The 20,276-nt window shown below is 44.6% G+C and overlaps 1 protein-coding gene across 5 annotated transcripts in view; it reads right to left on the minus strand.

The window, feature by feature from the left end:
* Positions 1–17,718, minus strand: part of LOC105083195 (putative ATP-dependent RNA helicase DDX60) — a 71,394-nt gene extending 53,676 nt beyond the window's left edge. For 3 of the 5 annotated variants that reach the window (XM_074347725.1, XM_074347723.1, XM_074347727.1), the window contains exons 1-10: positions 17,585–17,718; positions 12,908–13,012; positions 12,659–12,728; positions 11,890–12,079; positions 10,493–10,834; positions 8,798–8,914; positions 7,559–7,720; positions 6,085–6,243; positions 1,971–2,112; positions 826–981 (exon numbers count right to left, since the gene is read on the minus strand). In XM_074347725.1, the coding sequence (XP_074203826.1) occupies positions 826–981; positions 1,971–2,112; positions 6,085–6,243; positions 7,559–7,720; positions 8,798–8,914; positions 10,493–10,834; positions 11,890–12,079; positions 12,659–12,728; positions 12,908–12,935 (1,366 nt within the window). In that variant the 5' untranslated portion in view covers positions 12,936–13,012; positions 17,585–17,718. Of the gene's footprint in view, positions 1–825; positions 982–1,970; positions 2,113–6,084; positions 6,244–7,558; positions 7,789–8,797; positions 8,915–10,492; positions 10,835–11,889; positions 12,080–12,658; positions 12,729–12,907; positions 13,013–16,855; positions 16,989–17,584 lie in introns of those variants that run through there. The other 2 variants (XM_074347724.1, XM_074347726.1) reach the window with 2 other exon arrangements.
* Between the last annotated feature and the right edge of the window lie 2,558 nt (positions 17,719–20,276).

Below are 20,276 nucleotides of genomic sequence, written 5' to 3' on the forward strand. Positions count from 1 at the left end.
ACAGTATTTTCATTTCTACAACTTTGGCTACTTTACAAAGTGAATGAAGTGTTTTGTATCGTGTTGTTATTTTCTCACATTTCAAATTTCCTATTTTATTTCTTTAAACATTTTTAAACACACATATAGTACATTCTACTTTGGATAATTACAAAACCTGAAGGACTTAAGAGTTCCATTTCTGTAACTTCTTGTTTCTCTTGGGACTTATTTCTTCTGCTGTTTTATAAATTTGTGTTTACACTCATATTTCACAGAGAATCCTGTAAAACCAGGGTTTATCGTGTTGCTCTTCTATGGAGAATGTGCCAGATTCCTTTGATCACTTTAAGGTTATTTTCTGGCTTAGCGTGGTCCTGACCCTGATAACAGAGTAAACCAAAACCCAGATTCCTGGGAGAGCAGACCTATAATTAGAAATTCTCAGAGTGATCTGCAGATCTATCTCTTCCTTCATTTGTTGGCTCCTGAGATTTCCCTCCTATTGTTTTGAGCTCAGTTACGATTTTATACAAAGATGTTTGGTGTCTTTTAGCCAGCATTTCACTTACTAACACTTTCATACTGACAGAAATGGAAATCACATGTATCTTGCTTTTTTTAAAATTGACAGCAATATTAGTTACAAGCAAAACATAAAACTTCAAAATTACAGTGAAAGTATTATTGCCCCAAGGATATGACAATATAGGTAATTTATTGTGAAAATGCACAGCACCAGGAAAATACATGTACCTGCAACACTTAGTTAACAACGTTCAAATGTTTCAAAACATTTTCAGAGGGATGAGGCTTTTCTTTCAAATTAATTCAGCAATCTCTTACCTTTGATCGGTGATGGAGCCTTTTTAAGAAAAGGAAGTTGTGTTGTTCTCAGAGGAAATGGCTTTCCAACATCAAACTTTCGGACCAACTTTGATACAGTATCCCAGAGGTGTTCATAATCCTTCGTAATGACATTTCCCAAATTCAAATGTAGACCTATATAAGAGTTAAAAGTGGTAAGTACTAAAAGTCATTCACACATACACAGATGCACTTACTTTGACTAAAGTCATAGAACTCTAAAATACTTGTCAAACAGTGACATTTTCAGTGAGTTCCAAACTGAACCTAAAGGAAAATGATCCCTAGTGTTGCCTGTGAGACTGCACACCTTAAAATTTATCTTGTTCCCCTATTTGATAACTAAGTATTAAAATTATAACTATCTTAACTAACAATAACAGATGGTGAACACCTAACTATTCTTCAAGGTAGTAAGAAATGTTATGTCACACATAGCTTTACAATCAATAAAACAGAATAAAAACTATGAGTTTTCAAAAGTTAGAATGTTTGTAAAGAATTGCTAAATGTATCTGTAGCTAACTCATTCCAGTGTTAGCAATATGTAGGAACCAAAACTTAGTGGTTTTGCTCAATTAGTAATGTTGCTTCACAGTACTGTTGATTCACGGTAATGCTCAGTTATACTTCTCTTAAAATGTGTCTTATTTTTCTTTCACTATTAATAAACAGAACATTTATTCTCATAAAATGAGGCAAAGAAAAGAAAATTAACTACATATAACATATAATACATGTATATATATATATCAGCTTTATCTTTGGAAAAAATTTTAAATTCCCTAAATATCTAATGTAGTAGAAGGATTCCATTAATGTTATGAAAAAATGTTATGCATGTATTTAAACGGAAAATTCAACTGTTACCTAGAAATGCCAATTTCCCAAACACATATTGTTTGTAACAACACTTGTGGAGTAATATTAAGTTAAAAATGTTTTAAAATACATTCACTCTGATTGCAACTAAGCAAAACTTATATACATGTATAAACAAACAGTGGAAAGACGATGACTGCTATGTTATATGTTGGAAGTATAGAAAAATGATTTTGAAGTTTTAAATCCTTTGGTCTACCTCTGGATAAAAGTATACTTATTATAATATACTAAGGTGGTACCTTGAACATTTTCTTCTTCATAGTAAAATGCTATGTTTTTCAACAAAAGCTCATCACTTAAGTCGGAAAGGTGAGTTAAATTCAGATTCCAAAATTCAAAAACATTTATATTACTTAGGATGAAATAGTCACACCAGTTTTTCTGAAAATTGGAAATAAAACCAAGTTATTGACAATTTTTACATTAGCAGTAAACTCTAACATGGTCTTGAACACGTAGGGTAAGGTAGCCAGGCTCCTCCTTTTCTTACTGATGTGAGCCCTTCTGGGCTGGTTAATGATGAGTGCTTTACACCTTGCAAGGTTAAAGCTAAAATAAAATCAAACTAACCAAAAAATGAATTCATCATAGTTCTGTATTCTGAATCATAGAAATCTGTATTTCATGCCTAATACATTTTTTTCTCCTACTGTAACCCACAAATCCAAGACTACAGAAACACTGCTTTCAAATGTACAATATTTACTTAGGATTTAATGTTTTCCATTTTATTTCCAGGTCAAAAGAGCATTAAAAAAAATAAGGAGCATTTGATCATTCAAGGATCTAGAAGATGCTGAAACCTTCAAACTCAAAGATTCCCATTAGCCTACATCATTGTGCAGCCACAGAGTTAACAGAAGTGCATCTGTCCCCCCACCAGTCACAGGCAGGATGTCTCCCCGAGCATGCTTAGCACAGAGCAAGGCAGACAAGAGTTCAGTAACTTCTCTGAGTGAGTGGAGTCATCCTTTCGTCAGTGTTAGAGTCTGAGGAGTTAGGTTCAGAGGGAAAAAAAGGCCAGCTCTCTGCACTAAACTCCCTTACTGATAAAACACTCAGGCTCTCCTGTCATCTCGATCGATGTGGCACTGCATCCAGAGTAACCCAACAGAAGTGTAACACAGGCAAACAGGCAAGTTGTAAATGTTATTTCAAATCTTCTGGATGTCACATTATAAAAGAAACAAGCTGAAATTCATTTTAACTTATTTCATTCAACCCAACATATCCAAAATATTATCATTTCAATGTGTAATCAATATAAAAATATTAACAGAACAGCTTACGTGTTTTTCACACTAAGTTTTTGAAATATGGTGTCTCTTTTAGACTTATCCACATCTCAAGTGCCCACTGTCCACTTATGGCTGCTGGCTACTGCGCTGGGCAGCTCCACTCCAACCAGGTAACTCAGGACGGCTACCTGTGGTTCCTGATTAAATCATACATACCAAAAAGGCAGGGACCTCCCACCTCAACTGTAGTTTTATCTACAAATAAAAACTGAGGAGATTTCCTAAGAGCCACGGAGCAGTGATTCTCAAAATGCAGCATAAGCCTCACCTGGAAAGGTTATTAAATATGACAGATTGCTGGGCACCATCCACAGAGATTGATCCCATGGGTCTGGGTGGACCCAGGAATCTGCACTTCTAACAAGGTCCCAGGTGATGCTGATACTGTTGGTCAGGGGACCCTACTTTGGGAACCACGCACGTGAGGTCTGTCCCCACCCCCAGGCCACAGATCCTTCCCCATCACACCACTGAGTCAGCAATAATGTGTGAGAACAGAACACCAGAAGTCCCCGACGTTACTCACTCCATTTGACAGGCACCACAAGTGGCCTTCAAGTACCAAGATTGGAGCAAACATGAAACCCTTCCTGCAGTTTGCTGAGCTCCTCAGTTTCTCCAGAGACCTCAGAATATGCCTTTTACTGCCAAAATGTCCGAGGCTCCCTGAAGTTATGCTTCCTGGTGCCGGTGCTACCCAAGTGAAGCTCAGAGAAGGGGGAGACCAGAAGAGGGGTGAGGGGTCATCAGCTGCTCCCAACATGCGGGGAGAGCAGAGGGCGTGGGAGGGCACAGGCTTAAGATGAAACAGGACCTCAACCTGGTCATTTGTTAGCTGCCCACTAAGGGGCCACTTAGCCTTCCTGAGCCCAGGTTTTCATTCATAAAACGAGGACATATGAGGAGTGTTGTCTGAATGAGGTAACAGAGGTCAAGGACACACTTAACACGGGCACGGAATAAACAGTGCTCTTCCCACATATCTGGCCATCCACACCACTCTAGTTAAAGAACGATGTTTTCTACCAGCCAAGACCACTGAGCATGTCCTGCAGGGTCCCCCAAGAACATCCCATCATTTAGAAAGACTCTGTACTATTCTTTTCATTTAATACCCACTGTGCATTAAAAAACTGTTTATGAAACTCAGGTAAGTGAAAATTACACATACAGAGCACTCCTTTACATCTGTAAATCAATACCACAATTAATATATGCATACCATTCAGTAGTTGAGTACATGTAATTCAACCGACACAAAGTTGGCAAAAAATTAAGTATTTCTCGAAAGTAAATTTACAGCAAAACTTATAGCACAACATTGTTGACGCTGTATCATATTATTTCAGTGTCTGACGTACAGTATCCCTAGGCTCAGCGTACTGCCCTGGCACGACTTACACTAAGATGCCTGAAGTGAATTAAATAGGTGCTAAAGACAGGATCTCTATCCCTTTAGTGAACCACAGTCTGCCTCTTCCTGATGGAAAATGCCAAGGAAAGGGTTCCCCAGTGGGCTTTGAAGTACATGATCCTGTGTCCCCTGGAAGTGCTCATGACTGCAGACCCAGGCCCACCCCTCCACACCTGGACTGGAAGTGCTGCCCGCACACGCCATGAGCTGCCACAGCAGACATCGCTGAGGCACCACCAGTGAAACCAGCCCAAACCAACAGACTCGGGTTACCTGACTTCTTTGTTTCTTAGGAGAAGCCATCCTTCTCAGACTGAGTGGAGTCTTCTCATTATCAGGTACTAAAGCATCCTGCAGTTCCTCCTTAATGTAAATTTTAAAAATTCAGTATCTGTCTCCCCCGCAAAACAGGGCTCTATGACAGTGCTGGGGGTGGGGAAACTAGGTTCTCAGTTTCCTCCCTAGGACTCATGCAGCGCGTGTGCGGTGGGTCGACACCTGTAGACTGGCTTCCTAACTGACTGGTTCTAAAGTACTCTCCCTGAGCACTTGGATTCTAAGTGTCAAGATCCGTAAAAAAGGTCTGCTAATCCCATTTCTGGGCATGGAGTCCCCAGATCAAAGGGAAAGACTCACACACGAAGAACCCGGGAGCAGCAGCACCTATAACACAGCAAACGCCCTCTTCACTTCCCAGACCGCGCTGTGTCCATCGAAAACAGCCAATAGCCACCACAGAATGAGTGGAGTGAGGGAGAAACTGGGAAAACACGTGGAAAGAAAAAAAGTATAGACTATACATTATATATATCTTTACCTATAACTATGTATAGTCCCAATGTTAGAAACAATTACACATAACAGAGAAAAACCTACGCATTTACACCAAAAAGAATAAACTGAAACATCAATGGTGACCAGCACTGATTTGCGTGGGCTCCTGGGTAAGGTTTTCTTTCGCTATTTTTTTCAAGTCAACATATTTTCTCTAAATATCCTCAATACTGGACGAAAATAATAAACAATCAGACTGCTTTCCTCAACGGCTCTCAAGAGCAGAACACAACGGTCACTGTTCTCTCCCAGTTGACATCACAAAACCCTGATTTTTCTTTTTCTTTCTTTCTTTCTTTTTTTTTTTTTTTTTTTTTTTTTTTTTTTTTGAGTGAAGATTTATTCAGAGACGCACACTCCAGGGACAGGAGATGAGGGAAAGGCCACGGGTGGGGCTCAGGCTGAAGAAGAAGCAAGAAGCAGACGCCCCCGCAGACAGGCGGGCTGCGCAGAGCAGAGGACAGGGCCAGGAGCCCTGGCCCTGGCCCCCAGTCCTGACCCGGCCCCCGCCCCAACCCTGACCCTGACCCTGACCCTGGCCCTCGCCCCAGCCCCGGCCCTGACCCCGGCCCCGGCCCCGGCCCCGGCTCCAACCCTGACCCTGGGCCTGACCCGACCCCGGCCCTGACGCAAGCGGAGTGGAGAGATGGTCCCCTCAGGCTGGAGACGGCGCGCGGCCGGTCCTACCGCAAACACAGCTGCTGGAGTTCGGAAGGGACTGACCAGGCCACTGACCCTTTCAGGCGCCCGCGCTGACGTGGCTCCCACACACCAGAGACAAGGCCCCCTGGCCGAGCGTCCACTCACCATCTGTAAGGCGGTCTGAATTTCCTCGGTCCAGCGGGAAGCCACGACTCTGGTGCGGGCTCTCTGGGGAAGAGGCGCGCGGAGCAGGAAAACCGCAGCGAGACAGCGCAGCCTGCACAGGTCCTCCGCCTCCCTCAGGGCCGGGCCGCGGCGCTCCCCCTGCACGAGCCACAGAGCGCGTCAGGGACCGGCGGCCGCGCAATGCCGCGCGACGCTGCGTGGGGCTGCGTGAGGCTGTGAGAGGCTGCGTGACCCTGCGTGAGGCTGAAGGACGCGGCAGGACGCTGCGTGACCCTGCGTGACGCTGCGCGACGCCTGGGCAGCCCTCGAGCTGCTCCCCGCGTGCGGGCTGCCGTCACGCACTGACGCCCCGGTTCTGAGCAGGCCGGTCTCCCCACGTCCCAGGGGCGGGCTGTCTTGGTGACGCGCGGCTGCCGAGCGGCCCGGGCTCAGGAGCCCTCCCCGAGGCTGTCCTCTCCCCCGGCCTCGTGTGTACAGCTGGCGCTGAACGCGGCGCGGCTGGGAAGGCGTCCCCGGCGGGAGCAGGAAAGGCGGGGGCGCATGTAACCTGGCCACCTCCCGTGCCCGCGGGTTTCGGGGCCCCAGACGCAGAGGGTGCAGCGCCTCCCCGGAGCGAGACGGGCCTAAGGATGAGCCGCTCCAGAGACACTGGGTGTAGGTCACTTGGGTGGTACCTAAGATGACCCGCCTAGCCCCGTGGGGACGCGCCACCAGGACACGACTCACACAAAGGACGCAAGAGAAGCACGGTGAGCCCCGCTCATTTCTGAAACTGCGGAAGAAAGAGACAAAACTTCGTTTTTCCTTAGTGAGAATCTTCCACGGCAGCAGGGGGACCCGTGTGTGAGCGCGTGTGCGCAGCGCAGGGACGGCTGCTCAGCGGGACAGCGAAGCCGCGGCGGCCTCTCAGCCGGGGAAGGCTCGGCCCTTCCGTGTCTCCCCGGCGAGGACGGGAGGCAGGATTGCCGCTTCCAGGACCAGCGGAACCGGGACGAGACAGCCCTGGGTTCACGCCACACCGCATTTAACAGTTGGGATTGAGGACTGCTCCCCGGACCCGCTGAACCTCAGCGTGCCCATCCGGGAAATAAGAATGACAGCGCCCCCTAAAAATGCTACTGTGAGGATTTAAGGGCAGAAGGGGTGTGAGGAGACCCGAACCTCGGACGGTGGCCAGCTCTCACCAGTGCCAGCTCCTTTCTTCCGGGGAGGACTGGACAGATTTGACTAGACGTGGACTAAGGGAAACGTGCAGAGTAAAACACCAAATCGTGTAACGGCACCATCGATGAGTCTTAGAAACAAATTCTATCGCCTCCCCCACCCCTTGTTTGGAAGTTCGTATAAATTAGAGAAATAAAGTCAATCAAACGAATTGGGGAAATGAAAATCAATAAAATTTCAAACATGGAGAACCATGGTGTTGTATTTCACAGTAAAATAATGATCGCACCTGTTGGGTGTTAGTTTTCTGAGCAGCGGGAGTCTGCGACCTATTCTCTAAGACGCTGTGGTACAAACTCAAGAACAACGAGCATGAAGTGACACAAAGAACTCGTCGAATGTCAGACCCTTCCGGCCACAGCTCCTTAAGCAGAGAAATCATTTCACGTGCCTGTCACAGAAGGAAATTGTAAAATACCAGGATGTTCAGGAAAACAGTTTCAATCATAAGTGATCTCACTGGAAGAAATACAAAGAACACATTTGATGACACGAAACTATAACTATTCCTATCTAAAACAATAAAACTTACCATGAGAAAATAAAAAGTATTTCAGTGAAATTATTAAAAACTTCAATACGTAGGAAGCTCCTATAAATCAATAAGAAAACAACTAAGCCTTTAGTAAGAGATGAGCAGATAATTCACCAAAGAAATACAAATAAAAATAAAAGTGTTAACCTCTTAAGTAACAAAATGAACAATTAGCATATTTTTTACTTCCAAGTTTGCAAAGTATATCTTAATGATAATAGCACTGGAAATCATATGACATGTCATTTCTCTTTTACTTTATTGATAAGAATATAAATAGGTACAGAGTTACTGCAAAGCTATTTAGTAAAACATAAGATTATCATTAAATATGTTGATACTTTTAATTGACTACTCAAGTTCTAGGTATCTAGGTTAGGTAAATACCACAAAATATGTACCAAGATTTAGGCATCAAGATGTTCATCACAGAGTTCTTTTTTTTTCTTATTGAAGTACAGTCAGTTACAATGTGTCAATTTCTGGCGTACAGCACAATGTCCCAGTTACGCATATACGTACATATATTCGTAACTGTGGAGTTCTTTGTTAGAGCCAATTTTCAAACAATTTAAATGCCAGGCATTAGAGAAATAGTAGCACCCAGTAAAAAACAAAATTTGTGAGGAACTTTTTGATAATCAGAAAAAGTGGTCTATTAAAATCTGTTGCTAATATGTTTCTCAGTTTAGTTCCTTTTGTCTGTAAAAAGGACATCAGTGCAAATGTAAGTGAAATACAAATAATGTCTGAGCTTAGTTAATATTGTTACACTGACACTAACACCCTGGCTGGACAGGTGCACGTGGTCACACCAGGTGCTAAAATGCAGGGAAGCTGGGGGAGGGACACGTGGGGACCCTGTACTACTTTTGCATCTTTTTTTGTCATTAAACAGTTCAAGTCAAGAGTTTTTTTTTAAAGTTTCAGTACCTCTTCCATCATATTTTCCCATTTAAAATTTCCAAAAAGATGTCCCAATGCTAAAACTCGACATTCTTCCAATTTCTTAATCAGGGTTTTATAAGCATTTTCAATGTTATTCTTATTCTGTAAAAGATAGGCAAGTCACATAAATTGTCATAAATAAAGTATCACATTACTTTCCAACTATAGACAATCATATATTAAAGATATAATTGTTACAATATATTTCTAAATTAAAAAATACACTAAAGTAATTATATATCATCAACAGTGCTTTTCAAGTCTGCCAAACAGCACTATTTTGTCTTTGCCAAATCAATTTTTGTCTGCGAATTTGGTCCATTTTACTTTTTTAACAGCTTTATGAAGGTATAATTAACATGACACAAAATTTGCTCACTTTAAGGGTACAAATCAATGACTTTTGGTAAATTTACAGAGTTGTGCAATCATCAACACAATGTAATTTTAGAACGCTTTCAACATCTCAAAAAGAAACATTGTACCCATGTAATGCACTGTGTCTTATTAGGAAAAATTTCAAACATACACACAGAGAAAAGCGTTAACACTCCCCCCTCCCCAGTAACTACCATTATCAACATACGCTGTATCTTCTTCAGCATTTTACATGGTCCTCAGAATGAAAGTGAAAGATCCTCTCTAGGGTGAGAGTTCAGTAAGTTAGGAAATAAATTATTTTACCAGAAATAAAACCCTCCATTAAAAAAAAAAAAAAAAAGTTTTCCTGAAGGATAGATTGGGAAAGAAATTCGTAGGGACATTTCAAACTCAAATTCAAAAAACGGTCTCACAGAGTAAAAAAGGGTGAGTGGATTACAGGACCTCCTCTCAATACAGAAACAAGTCCCAGGGCTGTTTCTGCTCACAGAGGGCACCTCGAGTTGGAGATGGTTTAAAGATTGGAGTTCTATCTTATACTTCATTACAACCATCCAGATGTCCCCAATATCATGAGGGGTGTGACCCTAAACTCAAAAAGTGAAAAGTGTTAACTAACTCAAAAATCATTTTGATGAAATAGAGTCATCCTCACATTCTAAATTTGTTCTAAGCAGCGAAAATTAAACAGAAACCAGATTTATTTATAAAACTGGTGAGCATTTTTGACTCCCAAAAGTTCAGTACAGTAATTACTAATTATACTGATATAGCAAAATAGTAAGATCACGGAATTAAAATTCTCAATACTTTGAAAGCTCTATTAATGATTTATTATTAAATAAACATATTTCACTTCTTTTCCTTCCTCCTCAACTCTCTCCATGGTTGTCTCATGAAAAGCTGTTGTGTTAACCATCATTTCACTCATCTGTGGCTCCAGCACCCCACACCACAGGGGAGCATATGCAGGCAGGGGGGTCAGAGGCCTCTCCTCAGACCCACTGTGTGTTGACAGTGAGCAGACTACTTACCTGTGACCCTGACCCTCCCTCACGGGGCTGCTGCAAACGGTAAATAAAATGGCTCTCTGGAAGGACCACACACTAACTCCTGTCATGGCCGCACGTGCCCAGTAAAGGGCTGCATTTAGGGTTACAATCATCATTATTATTACTTCTCTATACCTCTCTGTGAGACTGGTGATAATTCCCATAGGAGAGGCAGAAATAAAACTGAGTCAAGTAATTTGGAAAATTCTGTGACATTCCAGAAGCCTGTCTTTGAGACGCAAATTACCTTCTGGAAAAACATCTGGTTCTTGTGCTTGCTTGGCATGAAATACGCATAAAGTCGTAGGAAGTCGGACACCTGGCCCGAGGAGAGCACAGCATTGACCTTCATCGCCCAAGACTGAATGATTAAGAAGTTGAAGAGGTGTGTCTGGAGGTGGTTCAGGCCTTCATCCGCCACTATCAGGAAATACGGGTAACTGTCCTCCAGGAAAGTCTGCCACTCCTGCGACAAGCACCCAGAAAAGGTTGTTCGAACGTCGACGGTGGTATTGTGCTCTAGGTGGAGAATTAAAGCCCTCCTCAGAGGGAGAAGTTCGGGGAAGTTGAAATATGCGTACTCAGCATCCTGTGGGGGTGGGGGGAGGGGTGGGAAGGACATAATTGTGAAATTAGCACTTAGAAGTCCACCAGTTTTGTAGGTTAGCACGCACCGTCAAAGTCAGTAAAGGACTAGGTTCCACCAGTTCTGTTGTTTTATAGTCACAAGAAACAGACCCTTGAACCTCGACAGTCAGGTCGCAGACACCACGCATCGTGATTGGGGTCTAGATCCACGTGTCCTCTTTAATTCTGTGGAGTGGGTATCACACTTTCCCTTCCCGCCCTAATCCTCTTCCTCTCCAAGCTCACTTCAGAAAGAAAAAGGGGAGGAAAATACTTAAGGGCAAATGGTGGATGTAAGTTAAGGAGGACCACGGGGGGGGCGGGAGATTGTGAAACAGCACAAGTTTTATCAACAGACATGCTTAGTGCCCATCAACTGAGCCGCAGGCAACAGGCCAGCCCTTGCTCTTTATTCAAAACACTGCCCGCAAGCAGTCAGCAATGTTCAAAAACCTAACATTTTGTGGACCACAAAACACACCAAAATCCTCAAGAATAACACAGTGGTTACCTTTAGGGGGAGGAGGTAGTATTATACATACATAATACAACATATGTATGTATTCGAAATTGTTAACATTGTATTAATTATATGCACAATCAATCTCTTCCCTGGGAGGCATTTACTACAGAGCCAATAGCAACGAAGCACCACTGCTGAGTCTGACCACCTGCTGGGCTCAGATAAACTGATAGCTGAGTTTTGAAGACAGAGGTTGTTCTACCTGGAGCTGGAAGATTAGAGCCCAGAGACCAGCTTGGCCACTGCAGAGATTTCTCACCTCCTCCAGGGACCAGCACATCCTCACAGGAAAGTCCCATCAATGCAAATAAAAAATAAAAGTAAATGCAGTAACTTCTGGATCCTGGATCATGAGGACTTTTTTGTCTATTCTTCTCTTTAAATTTTCTGAATTTTTTAGACATATTTCACTTGGAAATAAGAAAAAACTACTTACAAAATAATAAGCAGTTTTAGTTCTCAAATCACAGAAAACAACTCAAGTGTCACGTTACCTTGAAGAAAACGATGGCAAACTGTCCCCCTTTACTGATAAGATCCACAAGGTACCGCTCAACCAGGTAGAAGAAGTGGAGATTCTGTCCCGGCTCGAATGACTGTGCAAGGAAGCATGTGATCAGCAATGCATCTCCATCAATCAGGAAAAATTCTGACTCAACAAAGTCATTGAACAAACTGTCATAACTAAAATGAAAACAGTTGAAACAAAAATTACATGTAGACTCCATCAGGCCCAGAGGGTGACGTGATGATATGATAATATTCTCTTATTATCTTCTCATCTTTATCACCAATAGCTTGATTTGCTAAGAATTTTCTATCGGGCTCTATGCTCAGACTTTCCAGAGACATCCACCCACGTAAGCGTCCTTCCTGGGAAGAAGCAGAATCATTCCCATTCTACAGGGAAGGAAACTGAGGCTGGAGGGGAGAGCAAATTCTCAAAGGCCATGTGGCAGGGCGTGGACTGGACTCAAGGATTTAAACATCTCTCTCCGAATACAGACCTCCCGCTTAATTAGTCTCATCCCTTTATAAAACTGACAGCTGTGGGCAAACAGCAGGAGAAACTATGTCCACTGCCCATCAAACGGCTGTAAAAGTTCTGTGTTAAACAGTCATATATATATATACACACAGTAGTCTAACATATACACTGAGATAAATGATTGACAGACAGACAGATAGGTATCACTTTAAGGCCAAACAGATACACAGGAAATAAGATGTTCACCTCTCTTGATTTATTACTATAACACTCACTTAGCTTTCGGCATTTCAGTCAAAATTAACTGGGACATTTCCTTTAAAAACATCATGTATTTTTGTGAACCTAAGGGAAAAATGTTAAGAGAATGGATTATTTTCAACCAATTCTTTTTTTAAAGAGCTATCATTTACAAAGTATTTGAGAAAGAAACAGCAGTAATGAGTTATTTGAATCCTATTAAATCTGTGTAGCTTACAGAATCATCGTTTTACAACTTATGAATATCTTAAATGGAAAATTACCCATTCTTGCTGCTCCCTGTGTCTCCATAATATGAACTGGAAAATATTAAATATAGCAAATATCCTTTACTGTGGCACCTCCAGTGACTAATGAAAATGGCAGACCTACAAAGAAAAGAAAAATTAGAAATTCATTATTCCATCAACAAATTGTATTTAATGACTTCAGGCGTTAAACAAAACATTAGGCACCAGGAATACAAGAATGAATGAAAGTCAAAATGCTGTCAGTTTCCATGAAACTTAAAGACCTTCAGAAAAGACAAGTACCAACCAGATAATCATATGAATGGTGGAAAATTGTAAATGGGACAAAGTCAAAGAGGTCAGAGGAATCTTCCCTGAAGAAGACATACCTGGGCTTCTGAAGGAGGAGCTGAGAATTAATTAAGCAAAGGGGTGGGGTGGGGGTGGCATCCCAGGCAGAGGGAACACCAGAACCCCGTGTGCAAAAGCCTCAGGGCACGAGGGTGTGTGGGCAACTTGGGTCCTGGAGTGAGACAGTGAGAGGGGAGGGCCATGGTGAGGGGTGTGCACATCACAGGCCGGTCACGTATTCTTCATCCTAAAATCCATCTATGTTTCTAAGCAGGCAGTCACATGACTGGCTTTGCATTTTGAAAGACTACTCTGGCCACAGCACCAAGAACAAAGCAAAGTTTCAGTTGGTAAGGCAGAGGGGAAGCCCCTTTGAATGATGGGAGAGTTGGATGTAGCCCAGCTGGATGGTAGCTGGAGGCACACGTTCATCTTAAATATTCCGAAGGTGAGTGTGATGTGATCTGGTCAAGGATCAGATATGGATGGAGAAGAGGAGGCTCAGGGTTCTACCTGATGCAACAGGACGGACGGAAACCTTGGGAAAAGGCAAGCTCTAGGGACTGATCCTGAGTTCACTTGTGGGTAGGTAGGCTGGGCCTGCCTTGGAGACTTATTGTAGGGTATGTCGTGCACGTAGCCAACTGTGCAGGTGCAGCAGTCAAACATAAGGCTGGGCCAGACCTGAATGTGAGAGAGTGTCAGGGTCACGCTAAGTGAGGCCCTTGGTGTCGACGACCTGGCCTGGACAGAGATACGCAGCATCAGAAGAGAGAATATCAGATTCCACAAGATGCGCTGGGTTGATTCACAGCCTCCCAGGTGTTCACGTGGCCCTTAACATCTCGGGAATTTTTTCATCACACCCCAGGACAAAATAAATACCTAATAGTTTATTTATTTAGTAGTTAGCTCCAAACAATTAATAAGTCCTAACAACTTCGTTTGAAAATAGAATGCACATACAACTGAGAGAAATGGTATCGGCATGACTGGGACATTGTTCTGCACATCAGAAATCAACACATTGTACAGACTTCAATAAAAAAATAACAAGTAATAAAATTTTTTAAATAAAAAAGTCAACAATCACCAATGAGATGTGCGTGCACGTTGGACACTGTGCAACTTTTTAACAGCAGCCGTGGTCACAGAGTAAAGCCCGCCTTCATCTGACAGGTAAGGGACTCCACATGGCCTACGGGACACTTCCGATACTAAACTTGACCCTAACACTCACACCACTGCGTAGAATCTACAGTCATTGTACCCAGTTCTCTCTTATTTAAGGGAGAGGCACGCAAAAGAAAATAAAACCAGCTACTTTGAATAATAACCATGAATGAATATATATAAAAAATTAGAATCACTAGACATTTGAGGGGGAGAGAACAAAAAATAAGAAGCCAGATGAAGAAACATGATTCCAGGACAGAACAGTCCTTTAAAAAGCTCTAATTAGAGTTCTCAGTAATCACAATGACATTAGCTAGTAAGATAAGATCAGGTGCTGTTACTATTTAAAAAAAATAACAAGAAGTAAATGCTCATAAAAATGTTAGGTATATTTTCAGAAAAAAAATTATGTGCAGGTCAACGGAATGGACATGCTGAAATTTCAAGTTAGTTATCTAGGAGTCAAAATTCAGAAAATTTCTTAGAGAAGACAGAAACAAAGAGATGGAAAACAGAAAAATTACTAACATACAGAGGCTAGACCAAGAAGTTCTAAATCCACTTCAGAGTAACTCCATCAGGAGAGAAGTACGACTCCAAAATGGGGTGGGGATAAAGGTCATCATAGATCTACCAGTTTCAGTGAGATAATGGTACTAGACCAGAGTTAAAGAAAAGTATGCATTTTTAGATTGAAAAGTTTTTCCAAGTACTGAGCACAAACAATGACAGAAGAGGAAAGCACGGGCAGACACAGCTTGCTGAAACCGGAGGACTCCAAGACACAGAGAAAGACAGAGTCCCATGAGGAGGTGTGAGGCAGAGGCAGACGGGAGCGACAGGTGGCCACTCTGACCCTCGTTCAGAAATCCAGGACAGCAGAGGCAGGTTACTTACTGTCCCTGCATCTTGCCTGATGCATCTGTAACATCGGGATGGACAATAATATTACTCCACTCTGGCTGTCTTCTCCAGCTACTGAAAGTATACAAATCGATGGAAACAGTACCTGGCACACAGCTAGAACTCATTAAAGTGAGCAGCAGTGCTGGAGGTTTTTATAAAGGAAAATAATACTTTCAGAGGCTTGAGAGGAAAATATTTTGGACTTAGAATTCTGTACCCAAACAGTCGTTCAATTCACTGAGAGGGAAAAAAGACAGTATTCCTAGACATTGCGGAAGTTGGAAATTGCACCAAACACTTAAGTTAAATGACCATTTTATTTAAAGCACAGTCCAGAAAATTGAAGGAAAAAGATCAACGATGAGGACAATAAAGACGCAGGGAGACCCTGCAGGATCCAGAAGGGTTAAAGGAAGCCACAGAGAGGAATGAGAGGCACGCGATGCTCTGAACTTGGAGACCTCCAAACAGCAAAGACGCGGAAACACGCTTCCCAAAGATGTTGACTGGTCCTACAACGTGCACTAACAAGAACTTCATAACTGCTCTCTACTGGTTTTCCATTTCTGATTCAACATAGAAACCAAAATGAAAGTCATGAAACACTCTAAATTATGACAAACTCTGACAATAGAAAAATAACTTAATTAGCCTCATTGGGAGGTTCAAAAATGGGAAAGTTTCATTTCTTTTAGCTGGAGGTGATCCAGCTAATATAATAAACAGAAACAAAAATGCTATTAGAATATCACCAGTTTATAACTTCTAATAAATTAACAGATCTTGGTATGATAAGCTGTTAACACAACAAAATTAGGGGCAAAGAGCTGCTTCCATATAGAACTACCCCAGTGTGGAAATACTCCAGCCAAAGGGGAAAAAAAAGAAAAAGAAACTCTTAAACCTGAATTTGATCAAAACTCTAGTGGCAAGAACTAACTGTCGTTCAGAAATTCAGAAGACAGAAGGACACGTTAAGTGTTGAAAGATGTGACTAGGAGGAGAATAACAAGACCGAAAAAGAAAAACTCAAAAACAGCCCACCAAAATAAACCAAAAAACAACCCTCCCCCCAAAAAAGGTTATTAACAAATAAATGGCAAGATGATGAAAGAGACTGTAACAAACTTAAAGATGTCTGTCCAATTGCAGTAGCGTCAAACGCTATATGGATTCTGATTTTAACACCTTAAAAAGGAGAGAAGGAAAGGACAGAAGGGAAATCGGGGACTGTGGGTGGAGGAGAGATGCCCAACCCAGAGAACAAGGTCCAAGGGAGGGAGGGCGGAGCCCGCGGAACCGCAGCATGGCGCCCAGACCCCAGCCTCCCTGGTGCAGCCGGTGCGCGTGTGTCCCCTGGGGCGCGGGCAGCGTCTCCCCTGCTGAAGCTGCAGCCTGTGAGTCTCTGCCCTAGGACACGAGAGTCTTCTGCTGGCTCTGCAGACCTAAACCCGCGGCTAAGACCCCCGCGGGGACGCCCCAGCCAACAGCCAGCAAGAAACAGCCCCTCCCCCCCAGTCCCATAACTGCGAGGAGGTGGACCCTTACAGCAGCTAATGGAGCCCAGCCCATGCCTTCAGCCCAGCCGGGGACATGAGATGGGTCAGGACTCAGCCAACCGGCGCCGGCCGTCCCATCCACCAAAACGCTCAAAGAGCGCGTTTCCACAGACTTCAGCCACTGGCGTCGCGACCATCTGTTACACAGCAAGAGGAAACGAATGCACACCCCGTGACCATGAACACTTCCCGTCATGAAAGAAAGAAATTCTTACTGTGCGAAGTCACTGGACCTAAGGGTATAAGGAACCACAGGGAGAGATCTTACGAAAATGCAGATTCTTATTCTGCAGGTTGGGACTCGGGCCGAGATGCTACACGGATGAGGAAGCTGCTGCCCCGTCGGGTCCCACCGGCCCTGCTCGCGCTGACGCCCCCGGGTCTCCCCGGCATCCCGACCCCACACCCGCACCCTGGTGCCTGCACGCCCGCCCCTCACCGCGCTGCTCCGCCCTCGGCGCTCCCCACCAGCAACTTTCCTGCGCCCCAGAGCTCCGCCAGCCCTCGCATCCCCGTCCCACTCGTCCCCCCAGCCCCGCGCCCCACTGCATCCTCTGCATCCCCGCGCCCCCCCCCCATCCCCGCAGCCCCCGGGGCGCGGCCCCCTGCCTCTCCCCCTCCCGCGCCCCGGGCACCGCACGGAGAGCACCCAAGGCCACCTCCCCGCCCCTCGGGTCAGAGACCTCGAGCCCGCCAGGGACACCCCGGAACTGCTCACCCTGGACCTGGACGCGGACCCGCTGCCTCCGAACAGCCGCTGACTCGCGCCCGGGGGAGAGCGGCTGCGAGAGGGCAGGAGCCCAAGTACAAGGCGTCGGGCTGGGCGGAGCCCCCAGCCTGTCTGGTCCGCGGAGAGACTTTCGGTTTCCTTTCTCACCTCCGGCAGTTAAGTTTCGTTTCGCTGCATGGTGAACAGGAGAGCAGGTAGGGAATTCGGGCATCCTTCCCTGCCATCAGTACCTCAGTAACATGCACCTTGGGATCTGGACATAAAAATAGAAGGAAATGAGGCGGAGAAATCCCAGACGTCTAAACAAGATAAGATCAAGAAGAGGCAGAATTAGAAACAGATGAAATGTAAGATCTGTGGAACTTGAAATCCCACCCTGAGGTGCAGGGTCCCGACTCCACCTTTATGGAAAAAGAAAAAGAAAAACAGTTAAGAATAGGTAAACTTGGCATTTCTGCAGTGAGCTGCTGATGACTGTCCTGTGTCAACTGTATTTGGAACTTTCATGGGCCAAGAAATGTCTCTTTTTTTTCCAAATTGAAAGTGCAACATTTTCACTTTTATTTCTGACTTCAGTTTCACTTAATTTCTGCCTGTTGATGTGTGCAGTTTGGATTTCAACATGAGCCTCTCTCTTTACTGTGCTCGTGTGCAGTTTCATGAACACTGTCAATGTGCAGATACATTGGGATTCCAGGGGACAGGAAGGGAGACAGCAGTGGATCTGAGAATCTTAGCAACAGTGAGAAGCCAGGAACTGCCCTGTCCGCAAGGAAAGGAAAGGAAGGAGGTCCAGGCACTCGCTGCTCCACAGGGAGAACAGAGAGCCTTAAACTGGAGTCAAGTTGATGAGGAAAATGGTGGGGGACAGAGAAGGCGGGCTTTTCTCACATCCGGCAGGCTTTTGTTTACTTATTTATCTGTTTGCAAACTTGTGATGTGTTTATCAATGATGATAGAGATATAGAAAACAGAAGACCTTGGACTTGACACAGGACTGGTCTCAAGTGATGCTGTGTTTGCGTCCCTCCTTCACAAACCTCTCTGATGTGCTGGCCAAGGGTAAGCTGGGTAACGCCCCTCCCTCCTCCTGCCCTGAGGTCAGTGCCCTGACTCCTGGAACCTGCCAACATGTGAACTTTCAGAGCCAAAGTACTTTGCAGTGTGAGCCTGGACTGAGGCTTCTGAGCCGAGGAAGTGATGCTGAGTGACTGGTGCAGGGGTCTCCCAGGGTCCTTACCTGGGGGAGGCAGGAGCAGGTGCGGAGAAGGCAGTGCAGTGACGGCAGCCTCCATGGCCTAATGACAGCAAGGAAACGTGTTCTTGTAGAGCCTCAGGGGCCAGCGCCCCTCAGACTGTGATTTCAGCCCAGTGAGACTGACCATCAGACTGTACGAAGATAAATTTGTGTTGTTTCACGCCACTACGTTTGCTGGACAACATGGAAATAATGGAGAGGCTAAAAAAATCCGTGAATATCTGAACACTTATTCTTACATTTATCCTCACGACCATGTCAGGAGGTGTGTACTATCATTTTTATTGTTCCATACACGAGAGAAACAAGGCTTAGAGGGATAACACAGCAGGTAAACGGCGCCAAGATGCAACGCCTGGCCCAGCCCACATGTCTGCCTACAATCTGTTTCCTGACCTCAGGCTAAGGCTTCCTCTCTGCAACCAAGAGCCTTCCACTGATGAATGCTGATGTCATTCTGCTTTCTTTCTTGGTTAAATAGTCACAATGTTAAGCTTTTTAGCATACGTGATATTTTGTGGTTGCTTTGAATTGTGATGACTTGAGGTTTATGAAATGAGACCTCAAGAAACCGCCCACGTGCATTTAAGCAGCACACGAAGCTCAAGTCCAGTTTTCCACCTCAACAGCCTGCTCCCGCGACCATGCAGGACTTTGTCTAGGATCCCAACCGTCACAAACTCCATTTCTCCCTGTCAGCCCTCCCTCCTGCTCCCTGCACGGCAGCCTCAGGGACGCCCAAAATTTGTTTTGTGGGATGAAGTCCAACAGCTGACACTCTGCCCTCCACGAATTCACACGTCCCACTGTTTGAGCTGAGTCACTCCTCCACACACATGCCTGCATTCGATAACCTGGGTCCATTCAATTCTGTTTCACTTTCACTCTGGACACCGAGGGAAGGGAGCCAGAGTGTGTCCCATCCAAGTGTTCACAGACACGGCCGATGCCTTTCCTTTCCCCCTAAGACTTCTGCATATTTTACAATGATGGCTCCAGCCTTCCAGAACTTTCTAGTCTCCTCAAGTCCTTTCTGATGACAGGACGCCTCTGTTCTTAGCCCCTCTCAACTTTAGGGTGATTCCATCTGCAATTCTCAGAGTCTGAGAAGGGTACACCACGCACCACCCAGACCCAACCCAAGTAACCCCATGACAGGGCTGGGTTTCTGCTCCAACTTCTCAGTTCCTTGCTCCTCAGTCTTGTGTCTTCGCCTCTGTTCCATCAGCACAGGGACTGCTGTTCACCCCCTAACAGTCTCAAGTCACTTCCATTTAAAACTAAACGGTCTCCCACTCCATCTCACGCCTCCTCTTTTTGGCCCGATTCCCTCTTGTCTACACTCTATGTCTACACCTCCTCACTCCTCCAAGTCCTCGGGCCCCTTTCCTCTGGAGCTACCCTGAACCTGCTCTGAGGTCA

The sequence above is a fragment of the Camelus bactrianus genome, chromosome 19 (assembly GCF_048773025.1).
Source record: "Camelus bactrianus isolate YW-2024 breed Bactrian camel chromosome 19, ASM4877302v1, whole genome shotgun sequence".
Classification (NCBI taxonomy): Eukaryota; Metazoa; Chordata; class Mammalia; order Artiodactyla; family Camelidae; genus Camelus; species Camelus bactrianus.